This window comes from Protopterus annectens, chromosome 8.part0, assembly GCF_019279795.1.
Source record: "Protopterus annectens isolate FY-2018-M chromosome 8.part0, PAN1.0, whole genome shotgun sequence".
NCBI classification, from domain to species: domain Eukaryota; kingdom Metazoa; phylum Chordata; order Ceratodontiformes; family Protopteridae; genus Protopterus; species Protopterus annectens.
The window spans coordinates 1328348386-1328370804 of record NC_056741.1 but is presented as its reverse complement, the minus strand read 5'-3'; the positions used below and the strand labels follow the sequence as shown (position 1 = coordinate 1328370804).

The following is a 22419-nucleotide window of genomic DNA, read 5'->3' as shown; positions in this document are numbered from 1 at the left end:
GGGTGTATAATGTTTTAGCCAATATTTTGAAGACCTAGGGGAGACTAGCACAATCCTTTGCAAAGCAATGTGGTTTGATAACCATGTCCCACCATTCTGACAAATATTGAATACCACAGGAAAGACACCAGAAGCTAAATCAAATATTGAAGTCAGTCATCTTTTGTTCATACTGTGGCATCATCCTAGGTGAAGGAAGAATGCTGCTCAATGCAAGGCATACACCTGCCTGAGATGCATATTCAGAGAGATCAACAATGTCTCTCTTCATATAGTCCAGGGATGTATGTCTCAGGTCATTAACATCCACATGGACCATGACAGAATCATACCGGTCATGTGGTGTAGTGACGTCAGTGCATGGGTAACCTAGCGGATCTTGGCTCCAGATAAGCAACTAACCATATCTTCTCCTTGTTTAACATAGTGAGTGGGGCATCTGTGTGTTGTACAATGGAGTCCCCTATGACAAGGGTCCTGGGTAATGTGTTTGCTTGCCTTATGGGCTTTGCACTTGGGGTTCCACTTGGTGAAGGCATGTGTGTGTTTTTTTTGTGTTGCTTTTTAGAGATTACCAAGGATAGGTGTTGCCATTTACAGGTGCAGGAGGTCTTTGAGGTTTAGGAAAATTGCCTTTTAGTGTCACAGTATAAGTTGGTCTGTGTGTGTGGTAAACACTATGTGTGGTGAATGTGTTCTTGACTACCTTGTTTGTATGCAAGATTTTTGCCTCCAGTGAAATGGTGTATGTGCATCTCTCGCATACTGTGTTTCTTTCTTTAAAGATTAAATGGCTGTCTATGAACATGTGACAAGTGCTACAATATCTTAAGATGCCCATATCTAGTGAAGTAATGCACAAAAAAACAAAGACAAGCAAAGAATAATCCACGACCTTGAAGAAAGGAACCGGAACTCTGCTAAAGTCCACAAGGCTGTATTTTTATTTCTGAAGTATTCCAAAAGTCACAGATAAAATCACACAAGCGCTTTCGCTCAGGCAATCCTGAACTTTATCATGTGAAAACAAATTGCAGTGTGCAGTAACCTCCATTAAATAGCCTGGCAATTATACAATTAATTAATTAGTAAATCTAGTACTAAGGTGTGGTGCTTTAGAGTTGGGTGTTAAAAAAAGTTAGTCATTATATCAACTCAAAAAATGAAATGTTTGCAATAACATATGCACTTAAATAAAAATGACTAACCATAAAAAACATTTTAAAATGCCAGTTTCCTAGGTTTCAGAACATAAAAGTCTGAAGTCTGATTGGGGTTGTAGATTGTTAAAGAATATGCTTAAAGATGTGTTTAGATTGTCAGTGAATTGTTAAAATTTTTTTTTCATTATTACTTTACACTGATAAAAACATGCAATAAAATATGCGTGAGATATTTTTAATGCCCATCCATATAACATTTCATATAGAATTTGATTTATTAGTCGGAATCCTATAACCGTGGATGTTCAATAATTTAATATGCTGTGTGGGGATGCTGTGGTATGAAGGGGGTCAAGTGTGAGAGTTATAACCTAGCCCTCCTAAGCTTGAGGACCGGTTTAATGCTGATCATCCCATTCAGACCTGGTGGCTTCCCTGCATTCAGTCTCAACTGCCATAATAGTTCACGGTAGCCCAAGGTGGATTCCCAGTCACCACCCATGCCCATATCTACCAAGCTGGCTAAGGTGACATTTGGAAATTGCGTACCCATGTTGTGCAGACCTTATGTGTGCTACTACAGGTTGTGGACTGGGTTATACACAGGTCTCCTTGGATGGTCTCATTGATTTGGCAGTAGACTAGACTAGGTTAGATTCTGCTTAGATTTGACAGTAGCGTTGTTTGATGTGCAAACTACCTGTCTTAAGCTTGTCTCTGCAGAATGGCTTTGTTTAGCCACACTAAGTTACAGGTTTCAATTCTAAGGGTAGTTTTATACATAACTTTTAGTTATGTACTTACCATAACTTTAGATGTATGGGATCCATCTCGCCTACATTCTGTACTGATGGGTTCGGAGCCGATCCTCGGCTCCGACTCGGCACGCTATACTATAGAACGAAGTCTCTTACTGGCTGAGCTATCCCACATCCCAGGATGCACCACCACTGCTTCCCCAGATCTTGTTTGTCCGCACACATGCACACACACATAGACTGTTGATATAATATTGCCAGGTGTTTCAAGATGAAACAGCTGAACTCGAACCGTCCGGTCTCTTCTGATCTCCAAGGCAGGGGGAAGGAGGGTGGGTTATTAGGAATGTAGGCGAGATGGATCCCATACATCTAAAGTTATGGTAATTACATAACTAAAAGATGTAATGTGATCCTATCTCGCCTACATTCTGTACTGATGGGACAGCGTCCCTAGCACCTGATTCCTGGGTGGCTCACTGGAAAACACTCCTGAGAACTGTGGAACCGAAGGAAGCTCGCCCCCGAGATGCCACGTCCAATTTGTAATGAGAAATGAAGGTGTGAGGAGAAGACCAGGTAGCCGCAGCACAAATGTCACTAATGGCAAGCTTAGAATGAAAAGCTGCCGAAGTAGCCATAGCCCTGGTAGAATGAGCTTTCACTGTAGTTGTAAGCTGTTTATTAGAAATGATGTAAGTATGACTGATACAGTCTCTGATCCACTTGGCAATAGTGACTTTCGTGACGGCTTTGCCCAATTTATTGTCTGAAAAGGACACAAACAACTGATCTGTTTTCCGTGCTTGGTGCGTCCTATCCAAATAGAAGCGCAATTGTCTGTGAACATCCAAGGTGTGAAAGATGTATTCCGCTCTGTTTGAGTACTTTGGGAAGAAAACTGGAAGTTCCAATGACTGTTGCAGACAAAAACTAGAACAAACCTTAGGAACAAAGGATGGGTTCGGTCTGAGGGATACTCTATCCTTGTGAAAAACCAGGTATGGTGGTTTGACACATAGGGCTTGAAGTTCAGAAACTCTCCTGGCTGATGTAATTGCAACTAATAAAGCAGTCTTCCAAGAAAGAAATTTTAAGTCACAAGTTGCTGCCGGTTCAAAGGGGGAAGAGGTCAAAGCACCTAACACCACATTAAGGTCCCACGGTGGAGCGGGATGAGATATCGGGGGCCGTAGCAGCCCAGCATCTTTCATGAAGGCTTTACACAACTTGTTGCTCATCAAAGGTGGTTCTATGCTCTCATGAAAATTGGAAATAGCTGCCAATTGAACCTTGATGGTAGAGACCGAACAACCTTGATTGAACAGAGAAACTAAAAACTTCAGAACCTCTGACACCGGGATAGTTATGGGATCTAATCCCTGGAGTTGGGCCCAAATAGCAAATCTCTTCCATTTGCTGTTATACATTTTCTTAGTAGAAGTCTTGTGGGCCGAGGACAAGATATGCATGACTTCCGGGTCCAAAGCATGGTTCCTGACTATGGTCGGAAGAGGAGGAACCAAGCTGTTAACCTCAACGAGTGGAGGGACTGATGAAGCTGTCCCGACTGATGGGTCAAGAGATCCGGAACTTGGTCTAGGAACCATGGACCGTCCAGTGCATATTTCCGAAGAAAGGGAAACCAGACTTGATGAGGCCAGTATGGGGCAACTAAAATCATTTTGCTCTCCAAGCGAATCGCCTTCTGGATCACCTTGGGAAGAAGGGGAACCGGTGGAAAGGCGTATAGCAGGCCGGTGGGCCAAGCTTGGACTAGGGCGTCCTTGGGAATTTCCCCCGGAACTGGGGTGAGAGAGAAGAACTGTTGGCATTTCGTGTTGAGGGGGGTTGCGAAAAGGTCGCAACAAGGAGTTCCCCATCTTCTGAAAATCTGAGTTGCCACTCTGTCGTTTAGAGACCACTCGTGAGGGGAGAGAATAGTTCTGCTCAGTCTGTCGGCTATCACACTGGATCTCCCTGGAATGTGTGTTGCTACCAGAAAACATTTGGTTGCAATCGCCCAATCCCATACCTTCATGGCCTCTCTGCAAAGGGGGTAGGATCTGGTCCCTCCCTGCTTGTTCAGGTACCAGACTACTGACATGTTGTCGGACTGAATGGCAATCATGCCCTGGGGGAGGTAATCGTGTAGTGCTTGCAGCGATAGAAGCACCGCCCTCATTTCTAGTATGTTGATGTGGAGGAGACTCTCGTCGGAATGCCACTTGCCTTGGACTGACCTGCCCAGGTAATGTCCCCCCCACCCCATCTGGGAGGCGTCCATAGTCAATGTGGCCACTGGAGGTGGTGGAACGAAGGGTCACCCCTGATCCAGGTTGGAGGAAAGAAGCCACCAACGAAGGCCCTGTTTGCACATCTCTGTGATCAGAATGTGGTGACTGAGAGGGAGATCCTGATAGGACCACTGGACTGACAGGAGCCACTGGAGAATCCTCATATGTAACCTTGCCAAGGGGACTAGGAGAACGGTGGCCGACATGGAGCCTAACAGTTGTAGGACCATCCTGGCTGGGGCTCGGCGTTTGAGGAGCAAGGCTCGAACTTGAGACTGTAATGTTTCTATCCTCTCTGTAGGAAGATAGACCCGCATTTGCTTTGAGTCTATCTCTACTCCGATAAACCGAATGCACTGAGATGGCAGCAACACAGACTTTGTCCAATTGAAGGTGATTCCTAGGGAGTTGCCTAGAGATATAGTGGCTGCTAGGTTTTGCAAGAGTAGACGTCTGGAGGTGGCAGTTAGGAGCCAGTCGTCTAGGTATGGAAACACCTGGAATCCTAGACTTCTCAGGTGAGCAGTCACCACCGCCAAACATTTGGTGAACACCCTGGGGGCTGTGGTGAGACCAAAGGGCAGTGCACGGAACTGGAAATGACTGTTTCCCAGGCTGAAGCGCAAGTGTCTCCTGGACGCCTGATCTATCAGGATGTGATAATAGGCGTCCTTGAGATCTATGGAGCACATCCAAACACCTTTCTCCAGCAGCGGGAGAATGGATTGCAAGGTGACCATCCGGAACTTGGACTTCTTGACTGATCGATTTAGCTTGCTGAGATCCAAAATGGGCCTCAAGTCCCCGGTCTTTTTTGGCACCAAAAAGAATCTTGAGTAAGTCCCTAATCTGGTCTGGCCTGCGGGGACCGGTTGGCTGACTCCTTTTTGAAGCAGCTTTGAGATTTCGATGGCTGCAAGATCCCATTGACTGGGTGGCGGGTCCGGGATTTTTTGGGATGGAGGGGGGGGGGGGGTTGAGAAAAGGGGATGATGTAACCTCCGGCGATGATTCGGAGCACCCATCGATCCTGAGTGATACTCTCCCAGGCCTTTAGGTGCTTCGAAAAACGACCCCCGACTGGCTCCGGAGCTGCACAGTCGGGCAATCCTTCAGGGATGCTGGAAGGTTGAGGAGCCACGAAAGGACTCGCGGTCTCCAGTGTTGCGGGGGGCCTCCGCCATCTCTGAGACGGCGTCTTCCTGAAAAATTTCCCCCTCCTCTGCCTCTAGAAGGGGGATCGCCCTGCTGTGAAGAGTAAGGCTTTTGAGATTTACGGAACCACATTTTCCCCCCTCTTCTAGCCTTGGGATAAGGCCTGAAGTGAGTGGAAAACCGTGCCCCTACGGCAGTCAAAGTCTTACCCTCTTGTTCACAGCGAGTCAAGGTGTCCTTTACCTTGGGTCCAAACAGAGAGGACCCATCGAAGGGAGCGTCGGCAAAGGAAGACGTGAAGGCTTCCGCAAAATGACACAGGCAAAGCCAGGCTTGTCTCCATAGAGCAACACCTGTTCCCGACGCTCTGCTCACCCCCTCGGCTGCATATGAAATGAGCCTCATGGACAAGTTCGATAACGATGACAAAGTAGCCAGCTGAGAGCTAACCGTCTGGGCCAACTGCTAAGGTAAGTTACCAGAGAGGGTATCTGAAAGTTCTTTGACCAGATCCCTCTGAAGTCTGGTGAAGTGCGTCCGATAATTCAGAGACCTTAAAGTAAAGGTTGCTGAAGTAAGGGTGCGCTTCCCGTACCGATCCATGCTCCTGGACTCTTTATTAGGAGGATGGACAGACGTTGAAGCCTCTGCCACATCTTGTTGGGTAGCAGATGCCACCACCAGGGCATCTACAGCCACACCTTTGGAGAGAAAATCCTTTTGGGGGGGGCTGAAAGAAATTTATTGGGGCGAGCTGGCACCGGTTCCACAGAATCTGGGTGTTCCCACGCCCTTCAAGAGATCAAATCCAGAAGCTCATCGAAGGGCGGAGACACCCAGGAGGTGGAGGGCTGAGCCCCGAAGGCCTTGAGGAATACCGACTCCTCAGCGGAAGGGGGTTTGGACTGCCAGTCGCCTCATTGCTTCAGGATTTCCAAAATGTCCGCAAAGGAGACATCATCTGAGGACAACTTGGGGGACCCCTCCGCATCATCGAGGTCGGTGTCCGAGGTGAGAGACTCGTCAGGGGAGTCGACGTGCTTCCTCTTGCACTGTCTCTTCCTTGGAGGTTCCTCCGAAGACGCTTCGGAGGGACCTTCAGGAAAGAGGGAACCCCCGATGGGGGTGACCTCAGGCCCCAGGGCTCCGCTGTCTTGAGACAGTGGGACTACAAAGGAACCAGTCTCCATGCCAAAGGAAGATGCCGGTGAGACGGTGGAGGTGGCCAAAGAAGATTTGGCCAAAGCACTCCTCATGGCCCTGAAGGCGGGACCCCCAGAGTCCTGGGAAGGTCCGACCCCCGAAGCCACAACAGTAGACGGCACTCCCGCAGCCGACGCACCGAGAGGGAGGCTCGGAACCGAAAACATCGGTCCCGAAGCGTCACCCCCGGGGCCGACCGAGGAGGTCCGTGTACCAAACTCCGACCCGAAGGGCGGGGTTAGAGTAAAGGTCGGAGCCGACCCGAAAACCTCCACCGGCTCCACCAGCACCGACTCCAACAGTGCCGAGGCTGTTGGAGGAGGAACCAAGACAACAGGGTGGGCCACCGGCTCCAGAGCCGACTGGGCTGGAGCCGAAACCAACTTTTGGAAGACTGGAGACTGAAACAGCCTTTGAAGTACCCTGTCTATGTCCGAATCCGACATTCTCGAAGACCGAGAAGAGATCAAACGAGTTTGAGTCGACTTCTCCACCGGTTCCGAAGGACTGGGGGAACGGCTCCGAATAGTCTCGATAAATATCGGTGCCGAGGGAGACTCCACAACCATTGCAATTTCCCTCGGAGCCGAAGTGGACTTCGGCGCCGAAGGGGAAGAGTCTGAGTGGGCAACTCTCATCGGCTCCGAAGACAGTGGAGCCGATGAAGGTGACCCGCCTCTCGAAGCTCTAGCCGTCGGCTCTGAAGCCAGAGGAGTCGAGGCTGGAGACATCGAGGCAGACCGTTCCGCCCTCGGCTCCGAAGTCCGTGGAGCCAATGGAGAAGCCTGCCGAGATTTCTTTTTAGCCGGTTCCGACGGGCTGGTCGGAGCCGACGATTTCTTTTTCTTAGAAGGTGAAGAGGAAGAAGATAAAGCCTCCTCAAAAGAAGGGGAAATAAGCCCTTTTAAAATCAATTTGTTTTTCCTCTCTTGGAGGACCCGGGAGGAAAAAGCATGACAAACGCTGCATGACTCCTGAAGATGTTTAGGGCCTAAACAATAAACACATAAAGAGTGATCGTCCGTTATGGACATTTTGTAACTGCATTTAGAGCATTTTTTGAACCCAGATGGTCTGTGCTCTTTCGACATGTTGACACACAATCACTAACACAGAAAAAAAAACTTTAACCAAATTTTTCTTAAGAAAAAAGTGACTGAAGACAAGACCCCTCTAACAGAAAACGGGATTACTTGACCAACTAGAATACAATACCACAACAAGACTCACACTAAGTAGTTTCAATCACGCATGAGGGCAAGGCCCCTCTAACTTAAACGGGATCCTTTCCCTCAAATTAAAGACAAATTTTACCACAAAAATAACTCAATCTCAAGTCACACAACGATAGCTGTTAAAACAGCTTTTGGGTAGATTAGCCAAAAATTCCTGACAGAAATTTTTTAAGAAATAAGCACTTAGCTCAGCCAAGTCCGAGACCACGTCTTTGCTGTAAAGCGGCAAACGAGATCTGGGGAAGCAGTGGTGGTGCATCCTGGGATGTGGGATAGCTCAGCCAATAAGAGACTTCGTTCTATAGTATAGCGTGCCGAGTCGGAGCCGAGGATCGGCTCCGAACCCATCAGTACAGAATGTAGGCGAAATAGGATCACATTACATCATTTACTTTCTGTCCATTTTTGTTTGTGCAGGCCACCACTAACTTCTCAATGTAAAACCACCAAGAAAGATTGCTTGTGAGTATAATGCTACAAAAAACTTAAACTATCTTGGCAAAGCAATTTCAAGTATTAGGGACCTTTTAGAGTGATTTAAAAGCAAAATCAAGAAATAAGCAAAAATAAAGCAGTAGCATTCAACAGTGCAAAACAATAAAATAAATCTCTTATCTGCTAAGGATAGAGCAGGAGGATTAACCCCCCCCCCCCGAGTATGGCAAGGGAGCCAAGCAGATGAAAACTCTCATGAAATAATCTGGAGACAATCTGTAGAACGTTTACTCAAGTGTAATACTGGTTTGCAGTTTGGGCACTTAGTATTATGCACATATGGGAAACAATGGGTGGGAAAATACTTAGACAGTTTAGGCAACAGACAACAGCAATTAGAGAGGGAGGGAGGGACTTTGGAAGTCAGATTACCATAAGGGGCAGGAGCTGAGACATGGCTTTTTAAAACCACAAGAGAAGGACAGGAAGGTTTTTTGGGGAAAAAAAAATTTAAATTGGAGCTCTAGTCCTACGTTTAGAATTTCAGAAAATTTTAGCTTAATGCCTCAGTGGGGACTGGGGCAGACAAAGAAAATAAGTAGCAAAGTAAAAAGAAAGGCACTAAAATGCAACTTTAAGCAGGTATTTACAGCTATAAAAATACTGAAGCACAAATCCTGGAGCAGAATTCATAATACTGCCACTTCTGCAATCACAGGATATTAATAGGCTACTGACCTAAGGGTCTTAACAAGCCTAGTCGTTACACTCCAGTATAATACTAGATGACAGATATCGTCTATGCTCAAGATTTTTCTAGCAAGGACTGCCCATGTCCAGGAGAGAAGCAGGGGCAATCCTCAGCAGAAATGTATGGTTTCCCATCCAGTCGTCCAGAGTGTGCTTAAACAGGGTCATGGAGGTGCTCTGCTTGACAAGGATTGGAAGCCTATTCCAGAGGAATGGCAACTCCTGAGAGATGTATCTGTCTCTTCAGCAGGTCCTATTTATGTATCAGGCTAGACTGAAGTCTCTGGAACGGGTGACTCTAGTCCCATTTGGCTTACTGATGTGTAGCATTTTCATAAGATTTGGGTCAGAGATAGCCCTGTAAGCCAGACATGAGTTGCCTCTAAGTAGACTATACGCTACTCAGTACAGTGACAGTGACTTCATATGTCCATATAAGACATGTGCTGGAGACCCTGACTTTTCTTAGTTAGAAATCTCTGAGGTCTCTCAAGTTGCTGCAGGTGCAGGTACAGTACATACCAAAGGGAGCATTATATTTAATAATAGGCCTGATGAAGGACAATTACAGGAGCGTTATAACCTCTTTTGCTCTTGAGATGATGCCTTTGCTAATCGGGTGAGTGACGCAGAATGCCTTCCGCACCACAGCAGACACATGGTGGTCAAAGTTGAGGTCACAGTCAACTTGTGTTCCTAGGCCTCTCACTACTTAGAGTATTACTGTTTATTTTATAAACAGCAGGGACATTGTTTTTACTGAAGGGAATGATGATGCACTTTTTAGCATTTAGTTTAAGACCATGGCTTTGGCACCAATTATTAGTCTGTGTAAACCCCTTTGAAGAACGCTGATATCGTTAGGGGATTTAACGACAGCACCTAATTTGCAGAGATCCATAAACTTAGTTAGCCACAGCCCCTCTGTTTTGGCCCAGACTTCTAAAAAGTATATGTCAAAAAAGAAGGGGCCCAACACTGACCCTTGTGGGCCACACTATTGACAGGTGTGCTGGTAGAGGTAAAGTCTCCCACTTTGACTGAGTATTGTCGATCTGTGAGCCAGTCTGCAACCCACCTGACAACATAGGAGTTGATATTCAGCAGGGTTAGTTTGTCAATGATGCCCAAACGTGGGATTATGTCGAAGGCCTTGGCAAAGTCAAGATAGGCTGTATGCGCAGCTTTGCCTTCGTCCATGGCTCTGGTCACATTCTTGAAGAAGTCCACCAGGCTTAGCAGGCAGGACCTACCCTTGATAAAACCAAACTGGGAAGGATCCAGGGTTTGCAGGTCACCTATATCCTTACTTATGAGATCCATGAGGATTCGTTCCATTGCCTTACAGATGAGGCTGGTTAAACTTATGGGTCTATAGTTACCTGGGTCTGTTACCGAACTGCCCTTGAGGAGGGAGATAATCACTATTTTCCATTCAGTGGGGACAAAGCAAGTACTCAGGCTGTGGTTGAATAGGGTGCCTAGTGGAGTAGCTAGTTCTTGTTTAAGAACATCAAGCCCTATAGCAGTGCACTTTAATAAATGTCATAATGGTAACCTGTTAGGGTTGCAAGCAACAGTTTTAGATAAGGTAGAGATGAATTTATATATGAGTGAACAACAAGTAAAATGTTTACTAAGAAAAAAGGAAGCTGTAATTATTTTATTTATTTATTTATTTATTTAATTACAGTTGTTGACCGGGAGTGTCCGACTGGACGTAGGTCCATTTTCAGGGGAGGCTCGGGGAGAAAAGCTCCACAGTTAAAATAAACAAACAGTAGTTACATTGGATTACACAGCGATTAACAATTTAACATAGCAATTAATTACAAACATATTTACAGATGAAGAACATAGTACATCAGTAGACAACTAGAATCTTTATCTGCAAAGTACATAACAGACATTAACAAATGTTACAATAAGAGGTTCCTGCTGTATAATAAGTACTAGGCTTATGAGCATCTGAGCTTGCTATAATCAAGGTAGTTAGTGGGGTGGAAAGAAAGGTAGTGGTTAGATGGGGTGGGTGATATTAGACTGGGAGTTGCAAGGGCATAGCCAGCATGTTTTAGGTGCACTTTTAGTAAAGTTTTGAAGTGGGTGCATGATGGTACGGAGGTAATTGTAGGTGGGAGGGAGTTCCATAATTTGGCTATGGCGCAAGACAATAGTGCTTCACCAGCAGAGTCATTGACTTTAGTGATCTGCAAGTGATTTTTGTTGCTGGATCTTAGTGGTCTGGTGGTGCGATAGGGTTGGAGTAGATTCTGGAGGGATTTTAAAGTTTAAAACAATGAACCCTGTGGGTTTAAATCAAGAATGTTTATGGAAAAGTGTGCTGTAAAGCAGTTATGTGTGTTTTAATGGGGAACTGGTTTAATTTTTAATTGCTTAATTATGTAATTGGGTAGTTTAATATGTATAAAATGGGGGGATGTGATCAAAAGGTGAATCAAGCCGAGGCGCTAGAGAAAAAAGTTTTTTTGATTTGTTTTATTAAATATACTACAGAATTGCACCGTGACAGGTTTGGGGTTTGTGGTTCATCATATCTTCATTTATTAAGAAGTGGTTTACACAACATTAAGCACAAAGCCTGGAATGCCATCTGGTCCCATGGAGGCTGTGTTCTTAGTCTTGGAGAGAGCATTGATAACTTGCTCTTTGGAGATGCAGGGAGGAGGGTGATGTTGAAAACATATAGTTTGTGGTATGCTTGGGGGGGGGGAGAGAAAGTTTTCGCCAAACCTGTCTGCCAGAAGATTTGCAATTTCCACAGGGTCAGTGTGTATGATACCAACCACAATTAGATCAGCACACATCTGAGTCCTACCTTTTAGGTTGCGAAAATAGATGAAGAAAGCCTTATGGTTATCCTTGACTATGGTTGCTAAATTTTTCTCATAGTTGCTCCTTGAGGATTTTATGACTTGTCTTATTTGCTTGTTTAGGCCAAGGAGGGTGGTCTTCCAGTTCTGGGTTCTCACTTTTGTATTTTTAGACAGCAGCTTCTTTCGCTCATTGTATAATATATTAATACTAGACATCCACCGGGATGGTTTGTTTTTTCTTGATAATCTTGCTTTAACCTATCAGGCACGGCTGTGTTTATACATTTATGTAGATGTTAATATAGGGCATCAATGTATACCCCAGTATAGCAGTCACAGCCATCTGTGGAAACTGGAACTTGGAAATTGATTATATCATCCCTTATGAGGGTATAGATCGCTTTAGTAAAGCTTTTTTAGCCTGACTATATAAACACACAGTGGATATAAAAACTGTACATGCCCCTGTTAAAATGCCAGGTTTTTGTGATATAAAAAAATTAGACCACAATAAATCATTTCAAAACTTTTCCCACCTTTAATGTGACCTATAACCTGTACAATTCAATTGAAAAACAAACAAATCTGTTAGGGGAAACAATATAAAAATAAAAAAACGTACAATAAGCTGATTACATAAGTGTGTACACCCTTAAACTAATACTTTGTTGAAGCACCTTTCAGAAGAACCCTGAACACTTTCAACAAGTTAATTCTGTTTCCATTTTTTTTAATTCCTGTCCACTGAATTCTGACTATGTTCACAAAAAGGAATCTCCAGTGGATTCCTTCCCAGTTCATCTGATTGCACTCATCTGACACTAATGCTTTCATATCTCAGTGAGCGATCATGTGGAACCTATTATTTCCTATCATATATTCATTCATCTTCATTACTTTTTGCTCATAAGTCATGCCCAGTAATTCACCTTGAAAGTCCAGACATAATGCAAACTCCTTTCATTACCACTGACTGATATTTCCTGCACTGCTACTGATAAACTCAAATCCTCATTTGATGAAGGGCTGTGACTTCACCTTCCCATAGCTCCCAAGCTCTGCTCTTGCAGCCAGACTTCAAATTATGCTGATTTTCACACTTTCATTGGCTCAATTTTAAAGCCAATGACAGAGTGAGTTCCTTGAGCTCATCTCAGTTACATGAACCAACAGCAGATCAGCCACAAATAATTTTATCATAACTGTGACAACTTCAAAAAATGTAGTGGTAGGACAGGATATATTAAACAAATGTTTAGTGGCACAGCAGTGAATTTAAACAGCATACTGGTAGTATAGGATATAGTTGTCAAATGGTTACCGACAACCTAATGAATTTAAAAAGCTTGCCACTAGCACAGGATACAAAATTTAATTTGAATGCTCAAATTGTTTCTGGATAACATAAGATGAAGAAATTCAAGAATGGCATTGAAAAAATTGTCGTGTGAGCCAGCAGGATAATAAAGATTTGTAGTGACTGCAAGCAGGCTGGGATAATTGCTCTCGGAATTTTTGTATTTGCTTTCTGACAATTTCTTGCCGTTGTACAAAAAATAAAAGATTTGGATCTGACTGTTCACTGACTACCATTTTCTGACAACTTTCTCTATACTGCTGTCAAAGTATTATTTTCAGTACTTGTGATCTGCCTGCTCCTTACATACAAGAGGAATTCATTCTGCTGATACTGCTACCTTACTCCATGCTGGGCTGCTAGGAAATGCTTCCTTGTCAAGTGTATCTGTAGGTAAGGTAAGCGTACTTCTCAGCTAATATCCCTGATTTTGCCTCATACCTTCGGTTTCTTCCTCATAACTGACTCATTTGTGATTTTCAGGCAAATCACTGCAAATTGCAGTCACAAAATAAGGATGACCCCACAAGTTTCACATGTCATATCCTCCAGTAAATGCATTATATTGCAAAACTTATTCTAGCAACTTTCTAAATTTGTAAGAGTAATATTTACAATCTATCCTTGATTTTGAGTGTTTGCCCCTCATAGTTTTTTGTCTTTGTCCTGGACTCTCACGGTAAAAAGTTGAGAGTTATGCATGAGTACCTCAAGGCAGTGGGTCATTTGCATATTTTGCACATACTAAGTGGAATGGTACACCATTTACATTTTGACAGTTGTGAAGCCTGAATGAAACCATGCTTTTTAAAAAAATGCTAACCTTCAGCACAACCACCACTGTGTAATATATGGAAGTGATTTCCCAATTTGCACTTGACTGCCTGATACTTAAAAGTGATCCAGAATTACCATATTTTTAAACATGTGAAATCATGTATGCAACAGATGCTGTTAATAACCCTTGTTTGTGCAACATTTGTATTTTGCTGCAGTAAGAGAAATGTTTGCCAGTCGTGCCTAAAAGTAATGCTCATAGAGGTGCTCAGAAGAATCTTACATGGTAGATGTGGTGCACATATGGAGAGGGACATCATTTAATTAATTTAGGAACATTCTGTACATTTCTATATGCTTAACTGATGACAATCTACTTACATGAATGCAGCATATATTTTACTTACACTTTTTAAATGGTGTAGAAATCTGGCTTATAGTTAAACTGCTGGAACTTTCAGCAGGATCTAACTGTATGCTATTCTTGTGGCTTGTTGAAAGGGTCCTAATTTTAAAGGTTCTGCCTGCCTAGAAAAGCAAAATTACGAATCATGCCCTCAAACTCCAGGGTTGGGAATTTATGCCTAAGCATATTTTACATGGTATGATTTTGGACCCTATGCTATGACTTTTACTGGTCCCCTGCCATTACAGGTATGCACTACTTAATGTCTGGGATAGGTTTTATCCCCTAGAACATTAAGTGGCGTGGACATTAAGTGAATACCCTATACTTTGTTTTGTGCTTTGCTTAACATCTGTCTATATAACGGCCGATCGCATTTATGTTTGCTTAGTACAGTATGGACGTAAAGGTGGCTAGACATTGTGGGGAAAGATGCTGAGTCACACACATCTTCTAAAAACTGACAGGTTTACAGGTATGCTGTTACGTTTGTGATGAGACAGTTGTGTTCATTATTCATCAGAATTCATATACTATGCTTCTTTAGTTATGCAAACATCACAGTAGTGGCTCATTTACATACTTTTTGCTGATTCATTCCTTCACTGCAGACTCTCCTTTTTCATGCAGACTTCTTGACATGCATTCAATTACCGGACAAGGTGTGTGGCCTGCACTTTGATGTTGCAGCAGCGCGATTTATAACAAAAAAAATCCTGATTTCAAATGAAATGTTAATGGATGTTCTTTTGCTGTTACTGCTGTGCATGATGCTTTCTTCATGTATTTGTGCAGTGATTACTGATATGCAAATCCTTTTGCAAGAATATCCCTCACTAATAATACTACCAAAGTATTTCCACTTTTTAATTTTATTTTTACAAAAACTTGTAACTGTACTGTAAAATACCATACATTATGACTCACTATAAAATGTCTTCTACCTTTATTGTCTATTCCTTTATGAAAATTATATTCTGACTTGTTTATATACTACTTTATTCTGGTTTGTTTACATAGTGCATTATGTGCTTAAGTGATTGTAACTCTGTATATACTATGCATGTTTGTCATTTGTCTGATGACAGCAGTCTATTGAAAATGCTCCTGCTTTTGGGACCAGTTCAATTACTCAGTTAAATTAAAGTACAATTTTACACATTTATCTATATATCTATATTTATATATATATATATGCACTCATACATATACACACATGCGTATATGTAAATATATATGTATACAAACTTAAATATATGTATTATAAACATATACTTATATACATATATGTAATAGAGAGTGGCACAGCTGATAGTGTTGTTCCCTCACAGCAAGAGGTTCTTCAGTTCAATTCTCTGCTGAGGTGCCTTCTGTGTGGAGTCTGCATGTCCTCCCTGTGTTTCCGTGGGTCCCTTCCAGGTGTTTCGGTTTCCTCCCAAATTCCAAAGAGATGCAGTAGGAGAACTGGACATTCTAAATTGGCCATAGGAACGAGTGTGAATGTGAACCTTGGCACTACCTGATTGTCACTGCTGAAGTAACACCCTGACCCCATGTGCAAAAATGGGAAAAGGGGTTGTGGCTGGATGAATGGATATATGTATATAATATGCATACATATATAATTTGTGTGTATGCGTGTGCATGCAGTATTACTATGTAAAGACAACCATGTCAGCAGCCATTATGCATTTTAAATTGCATATTTTACTGGGTGCCATTTTCAGCAATGCTTAGATTAGTCTATACACTGATGTATGCATTTTGCAAACACTACTTAACATAAAAGAGCTGCTCAGAAGCTAAGAGTGAGGAAACATTTTTCCTAGCAAACCAAGCAGATTGACGTTTTTGATGTGTTTGTCAAGCATAGCTGACTATCTGAATCTTCTAAGGCAGAAACTATGGTATGGCTGATGGAAGGAGAAAAGACGGGAGGACTAAACTAGGCAGGAACTGAAACTCACAAAAGTCTATGAACTGTTATCTTGGCAATTTGTGGACATTTCTGGAAGCTTTTTTCAGAGAATAAATAACACATCAGTAAGAAACACATTTGTAAAAGTCACAGGAACCCATTCAATGACAAGGACTGAGAACTGTCAGACTTAGCAGTATTTCTTAGGTCTTCCATTCTAAGTGACTGGAACTGGGATCTGACAAGCTACAGCAGGGTGGCATAATATCATAAGTTGTACCCTCACTGTACATTATAGCCAAGGAAACAAAATCTCACCAGCATGTATGCTGCCCCTCTAGGGCAGTCAAGCTTACAAAAATAAAATTAGTAATGAGTACTTACCCTACTTCAGGCAGGTGTGGGTTGTGTAGAACGTCATATAAAGATAAAAAAATACATTTTTTTCCAGTTTTTGCACATACCAGTACTTTAACAAGAAATCCTAAACTAATCTTTGTACTGTTGAGTTTCTTTGGTTATTTCTATACTAACCTTTGTGATCTTTCAAGCTTCTTGTTTCGAGGGCTCCTGTTGACCCAGTTTCTGAATCAACATCATCTACTGATGGCCTTTCAGAAGTGTCTGATCGAGTGGTGTCATCCAGGTCCTGACTGACTCGCTGGCCTCGAACAGAGGACTCTGTAGATCGTGGGGATTCTGCTAAGCTCTGAGAGTTGCTAAGTGCCCCACTTGCTGTGGAGTCAACTTTCAATGAATCATCCATGGCAGCAGCATACCCTATCGCATGAGACATTTCATCCTGTCCAACAGGCACCTGAAAAAAAAATTACAAAGTTACATAAACATTACTAACAACCTCTAAAAACACCATGCAAAAAAATGTAGTTGAAAAAATAATTTCATTAAAGATTAGACACCTTACCTTGGATACAGCTGATATGATCAGAGTGCTACGTTTAGTTGGGGTCTTCTTTGCAGGCCTATTGGTGGAATCTGTCAGCTGCCTGATAGCTGTTTCTGCAACTGGATCCAAACCATTAGACAGGTGACTGTCAGCTGCAAAATGGAAGGAAAAGACACAGTATGTCATTGGCTTACTTTTATGCCCTTTGTTTTACCATTTGCCATTTTTGCAAACAGCAGACGTCTGATAAAAAAGGAATGTGGATATTAGGTCATAGTTTGGACAGTAATTTCCTTTTCCCCTTATTGAACATTCACAAATGCATTTCCTGATTTTTAAAACAAATCTTCTGAATCTACTTTCTTTCAAGTGTTACGCACAACTTCTGTACTTTGAGAGTTAATGCAAGTGTTGCACCAAAGCCACAAAAACTCTGCAGGGAGTGGAGCTGATGACAACAGAGAAGGAATGGCATCTGGGAGTGCTGACCACTCCTGGAAAGGACCTCAAGGAGCATAGTGATGATAAAGAAAGAATGGGATTTGGGAGTGCTGATCACACCGGGAATGGCCTCTGGGAAAACGGTGACAACAGAGAAGGGATGGCATCTGGGAGTGCCGATCACACCTGGAAAGGACCTCTGGTAGCAAAGTGGCAACAGAAAAGGAATGGGATCACCTCTGGGAGCAGAATGACAGAGAAGGAATGAGATCTAGGTGTGCTGATCACACCTGGAAGGAACTTCTGGGAGCTCACTAAGAAGACAGAGGTAGCAGCAAATGGAATGCTGAGGTACACTCTCATGGGAATAGATTCCAAAAACAATGAGGTAATGCTGCCACTTCACAACGGTATGGTCAAACCACACCTTGAGTTTGTTTGTTTGTGTCTTTCGGCTTTTCCCGGTTAGGGGTCGCCACAGCGGAACTCCGGTCCGCTAATGATTGGCAGTAGAGTTTTACATGCTGGCTTGCCGGGCCTAACGCACAACCTTCAACAAAGGAACGCCCGTTCACGCATGTCACCACACAGAAGACGCTCTAACTGAGAATAAAACGGGCAACGTCCACACCTTGAGTACTATGTGCTATTCTGGCAGCCATATAAAGAAAGGATCGAGAGGGACACTACTAGAAAGATCCCTGGGTTGCAAGGGGAAGCAATATCACCACAGGCTAGAGGAGCTGTAGCTCTTCTCACCCAAGATGAGAATGACAGGGGATATGATACTGGTGCACAAACATCATGCTAGGATGTGAAGGGGTTATTCTGAAACAGAAGGATGGGAGGGGGGCAGGTGATGACACAAGCAGCAGATTCTAGATACTGTATTTTTCCTGAAATTCCAAAAGAACTGTTTCGCAAAGTGAGTTAAAAGGACCATGGAAATGCACTACTAGAAATTATGGTGGAGAGAGAATCTACAGAGGCATTCAAGAGGGCATGAGAGAAGAGAAAAAAAAAAGAGCACGGGAAAGGTAGGGAGAGAGGGGAATTAGAATGCTAAGGGCAGTCTAGAAAGGAGTTGTGCCTCCTGAAGTCATTAAGCAAACTTAATGTATGTACTTCTGTGTAAAGAAGAGGTGCATTAATTCTGTCTGACAAATCATGATAACCACAGGTTTGCTGCTGCATGAATGAATGAAGTATCCATGGATCTGTTAACACTCTACATTCAAAGAAGTCATTTTAGCTCAAAGTGTACCCAGCATAAGATACTCTACCTGCTGTACAGCAGAATGAAAAGTCTGTCATATAGTTTAAAAAAAAAATCACTGCAAAGGATTCCATTTTTACAATACAGCAACACAAAGTCTTATTTCACTTTCTCTCAATACAGATTGTTTACGAGCTAATTTAAGGGTAAGAAGCGCTTGTCTGTTGTGCATGTTATTTCTGCCTTTTGGGTTTAAAGTCTGTTGGGCAGACTCCTTCCATCTCAGCTTGTTTCATTAAAACATAGGTCTGATTTTAAAAAGACATTTGGAAATAGAGTAGCTGTAGAAGCAAAAACAAAAGCTCTCCCTTTTGTTACTCTGTAATAATTGTGATCTAATCATTGTACATAAATCCCCAAAAATGCTAACATAAAAAAGCTAAGAAAGCTGCAGTAAAGTTATCTTTATGGCAGGGTTTCATGGGTAAAATCAACACAAAGTGTCAATTGTTTAAAAAATTCAAACCAACTGAAACAATTGTCAAAAAATGAACATTTCTTTTGCAAGGTACAAGCATATAAAGAAGCCTTTGCTCATGTACTCGCACAACTTAATGCTACTAACTCTGAAGTCTCTGTTAAGAACAGCAGCCTCACTTGAGTAATGTGTTTCTGCAAAATGTAGACCCTGAGTCCTTGGTCTGCTTGTTATTGTCCTGACACCTTAAGGCAGCCTACAGTAAAAGATAGTGGGAGTAGTATAGTGCAGTGGTTATGCAGCGGAAGTCTTTAGGGATACATTCAATCACACATGATGCTGATTCATCTGTTGGCATCCACCGGAGCTGAGAAATGAGATACCTCTTCTCAGGCAGAGTTAACCAGCACTTGGGGGACTATCATATCCACAGACATGGTCAACAGCATTACCAAAGCGAAACAGCTGGGCCAACGTGGGCATTGTGAAGATATATTATATTCTCAGAAATGCATTGGCCTTGATCTTATATTACCCTGACACATTTTTAAATTCCACACCCCCACCCTGACCATCAAGCTCCTCTTCTTTTAAGCATCTTTATTACATTATCACATAAGATATAGGTAAACATACAACAGAAAAGAAAACAAAACACATTAATATGTTTTTTTTACTTACAAACATTATACATCACATATCTTTCCTTTCTTTGTAAACATCATCAGTCCATTACATAAATTGCTGAATTCCTACCTTTCCTTAAATCTCACTCCTCCTCCTTCTGAACATTACTCTGCATGTATTGCTTCCACAATGTCCATTTATTTCTATGTAATTTGATCCTTCCCTTTAATAAAGGTCCCTCTTCCAGTTCTTTTATCTCTCATAATATTCAGTACTTCAAATGCAGTTGGTTTAAACTTTTGTTTCCATTTTCTAGTAATTGCTTTTTTGGCAGCCAACAGAATTAAACATAAGGCCATACTCTGTCTAGGTAATTCACATCATGCGTTCCAGCTCAAAAAATCACTTCCTTAGTTACAGCCATTTGCTCATCCAATATTTCTCACTCAGTACTCTGTAAGGAAATGTTTAAATCTGCCTGTTCATTACACTTCCAGGCATACCTCTCAACCTCATAGTGCAAAAAATCTGAACAAAGCCAATAACAATGGGGGGAACAAAGACTCAAAATAGGGACACATTTTAAATATTGTTCTTATAAATTTATAAAGTTGCAAAAATAACATGATTTGAGTTTGCATGCATTTTCTGAAGGACGTACAGTCTGAAACTCAAATTTATGTAATTATTTAACGTCTTCAATCCTCAGTGATTTGCTAGAAAACCACACATTTTATGAGGAACAGGCCAAAAATATGAAACAAAAATTGTACATTCTGCAAAATTCTGAGCAGCTGAGAGGTATGCTCCTAAAACATATCTTTCCCAGTTACTTCTTTCTTCCTCATCGTGCCTCCAACATTTGCTATCTAGCTGAGAAAAAAAATCTTTGAAGTCTTCTCAGAGTATAAAAATACCTATGTAAACAAAGAATCTAAACCCTCTGGACTTTGTTGCATACCTGGGGGGGGGGGGGGGGGGGCATACCTATGTCCTCACATTGTTCTCTTGTAAATTGCTTTTCCACCCTCTCTTTCCAATCTTTTCCAACTTTCTCTGATTGATTCTTATAGTTATCATGCAATATTTGTTTTACTTTACTAAAAATCCTTTTTTAACAACAGCTTCTGTTCTCGATTCAAATGACTCCACCAAATCAGGTCTTTCATTTAAGATTCCCCATCCTTTTCTCTTTGTCTGTTCTCTGATATCAATCCATGCTAGGGGAAGGCAGTCTCTAGCACGAAGTTTAAACATCTTCTTGGCCTCGTCACAGTCTATTACCTTTCTCTCTTTAGTTATTTGCTCCCAGTTCCTTGGTTCCTTTGCCAGGTGTGCTAAGTACATAACTTCTGTATCCTAGATCATCCATCTGTTCAATCTACTGGGACACACTTACAAGTTACCTTCCTCTCGGCTGACATCTTGACAGGATACCTTTTAGAAATGAAGTTCCAAAGTGATGTCTGGATCCGGAAATCACATCCAGTTTATAATGCTTAGCGAAGGAATGAAACATAGACCATGTTGTCACAGTACAAATTTCCTCCACCTAAGAATTTCTAAAGAAGGCCATGGAAACTGACACAGATCTAGTTGAATACACTTTTGGTTTGGTAGAGAGAGTACTGTTATTGGATAAGTAAACAATGATAATGCAGTCAGATAGCCATATAGATTGGATATCTTTTTTCCCCATCTTGTTTTAAGCAAAGGAAATGAACAACTGGTAATCTTTACTAAAAGATTTGATTCTGTGGTCTACAGACATCAAATCTGTGCTGAAAATATTCTCTTTTATTCAAGTGATTCAGAAAGAATAGTAGATAAATCAGTTGGCTCAAATTAGACTGTGAGGCTACCTGGTTTGTTCTTAAGGTGACCCTGTCATTAGTAAGGTGCAGTAGAAGACAAAACATGTAGTTCAGATATACTTCTGGCAGAGGTTATAGCAGCTAAGAAAAGAGTTTTCCAAGACAAAAATATTAAGTCCGCTAAAGAAGTTGTCTCAAAGGAGTGTTTTATTAAAGCTTCTAAGACAAAATTAAGGTCCCATGGGGGAAGTAGGGTCCTTTACAGGAAAATGTAATATAAATAGTCCCTTCAAAATAGCTTTATACAACTTATGTGAGGCCAATAATTGTTTTTGAATACCAGAATGATAACTGGAGGTGGAAGCCAACTGAATCTTTATAGGAGAACAGCTGTTGCTAGCCCCATAAAGGATTGAAAGAAAAATGCAATCAATTTGATATAGAAGTCATAAAAAAGAGCCATTTCTTGATTAATAGCCCAAATGGAAAAGTGTTTCCATTTATTTTGGTAGTTCTTCCAAGTAAATTGTCTCTGTGGTGCTGACAAAATGTGAATAACTGCTTGTGAAAAGGAAATGTCCTTGGCCACTATAGAAATTGGAGGTACTATGCGGTTAGCTTGAGAATGAAGGCCCTGGTGAGGCT

At 42.2% G+C, this 22419-nt stretch overlaps 1 protein-coding gene across 2 annotated transcripts in view; it reads right to left on the bottom strand.

The window, feature by feature from the left end:
* C2CD2L (C2CD2 like) overlaps positions 1 to 22419 on the bottom strand; it is a 1057749-nt gene that overhangs the window by 94922 nt on the left and 940408 nt on the right. For both annotated transcript variants that reach the window (XM_044080867.1, XM_044080868.1), the window contains exons 12-13: positions 17217 to 17350; positions 16826 to 17108 (exon numbers count right to left, since the gene is read on the bottom strand). In XM_044080867.1, the coding sequence (XP_043936802.1) occupies positions 16826 to 17108; positions 17217 to 17350 (417 nt within the window). The remainder of the gene's footprint in view (positions 1 to 16825; positions 17109 to 17216; positions 17351 to 22419) is intronic.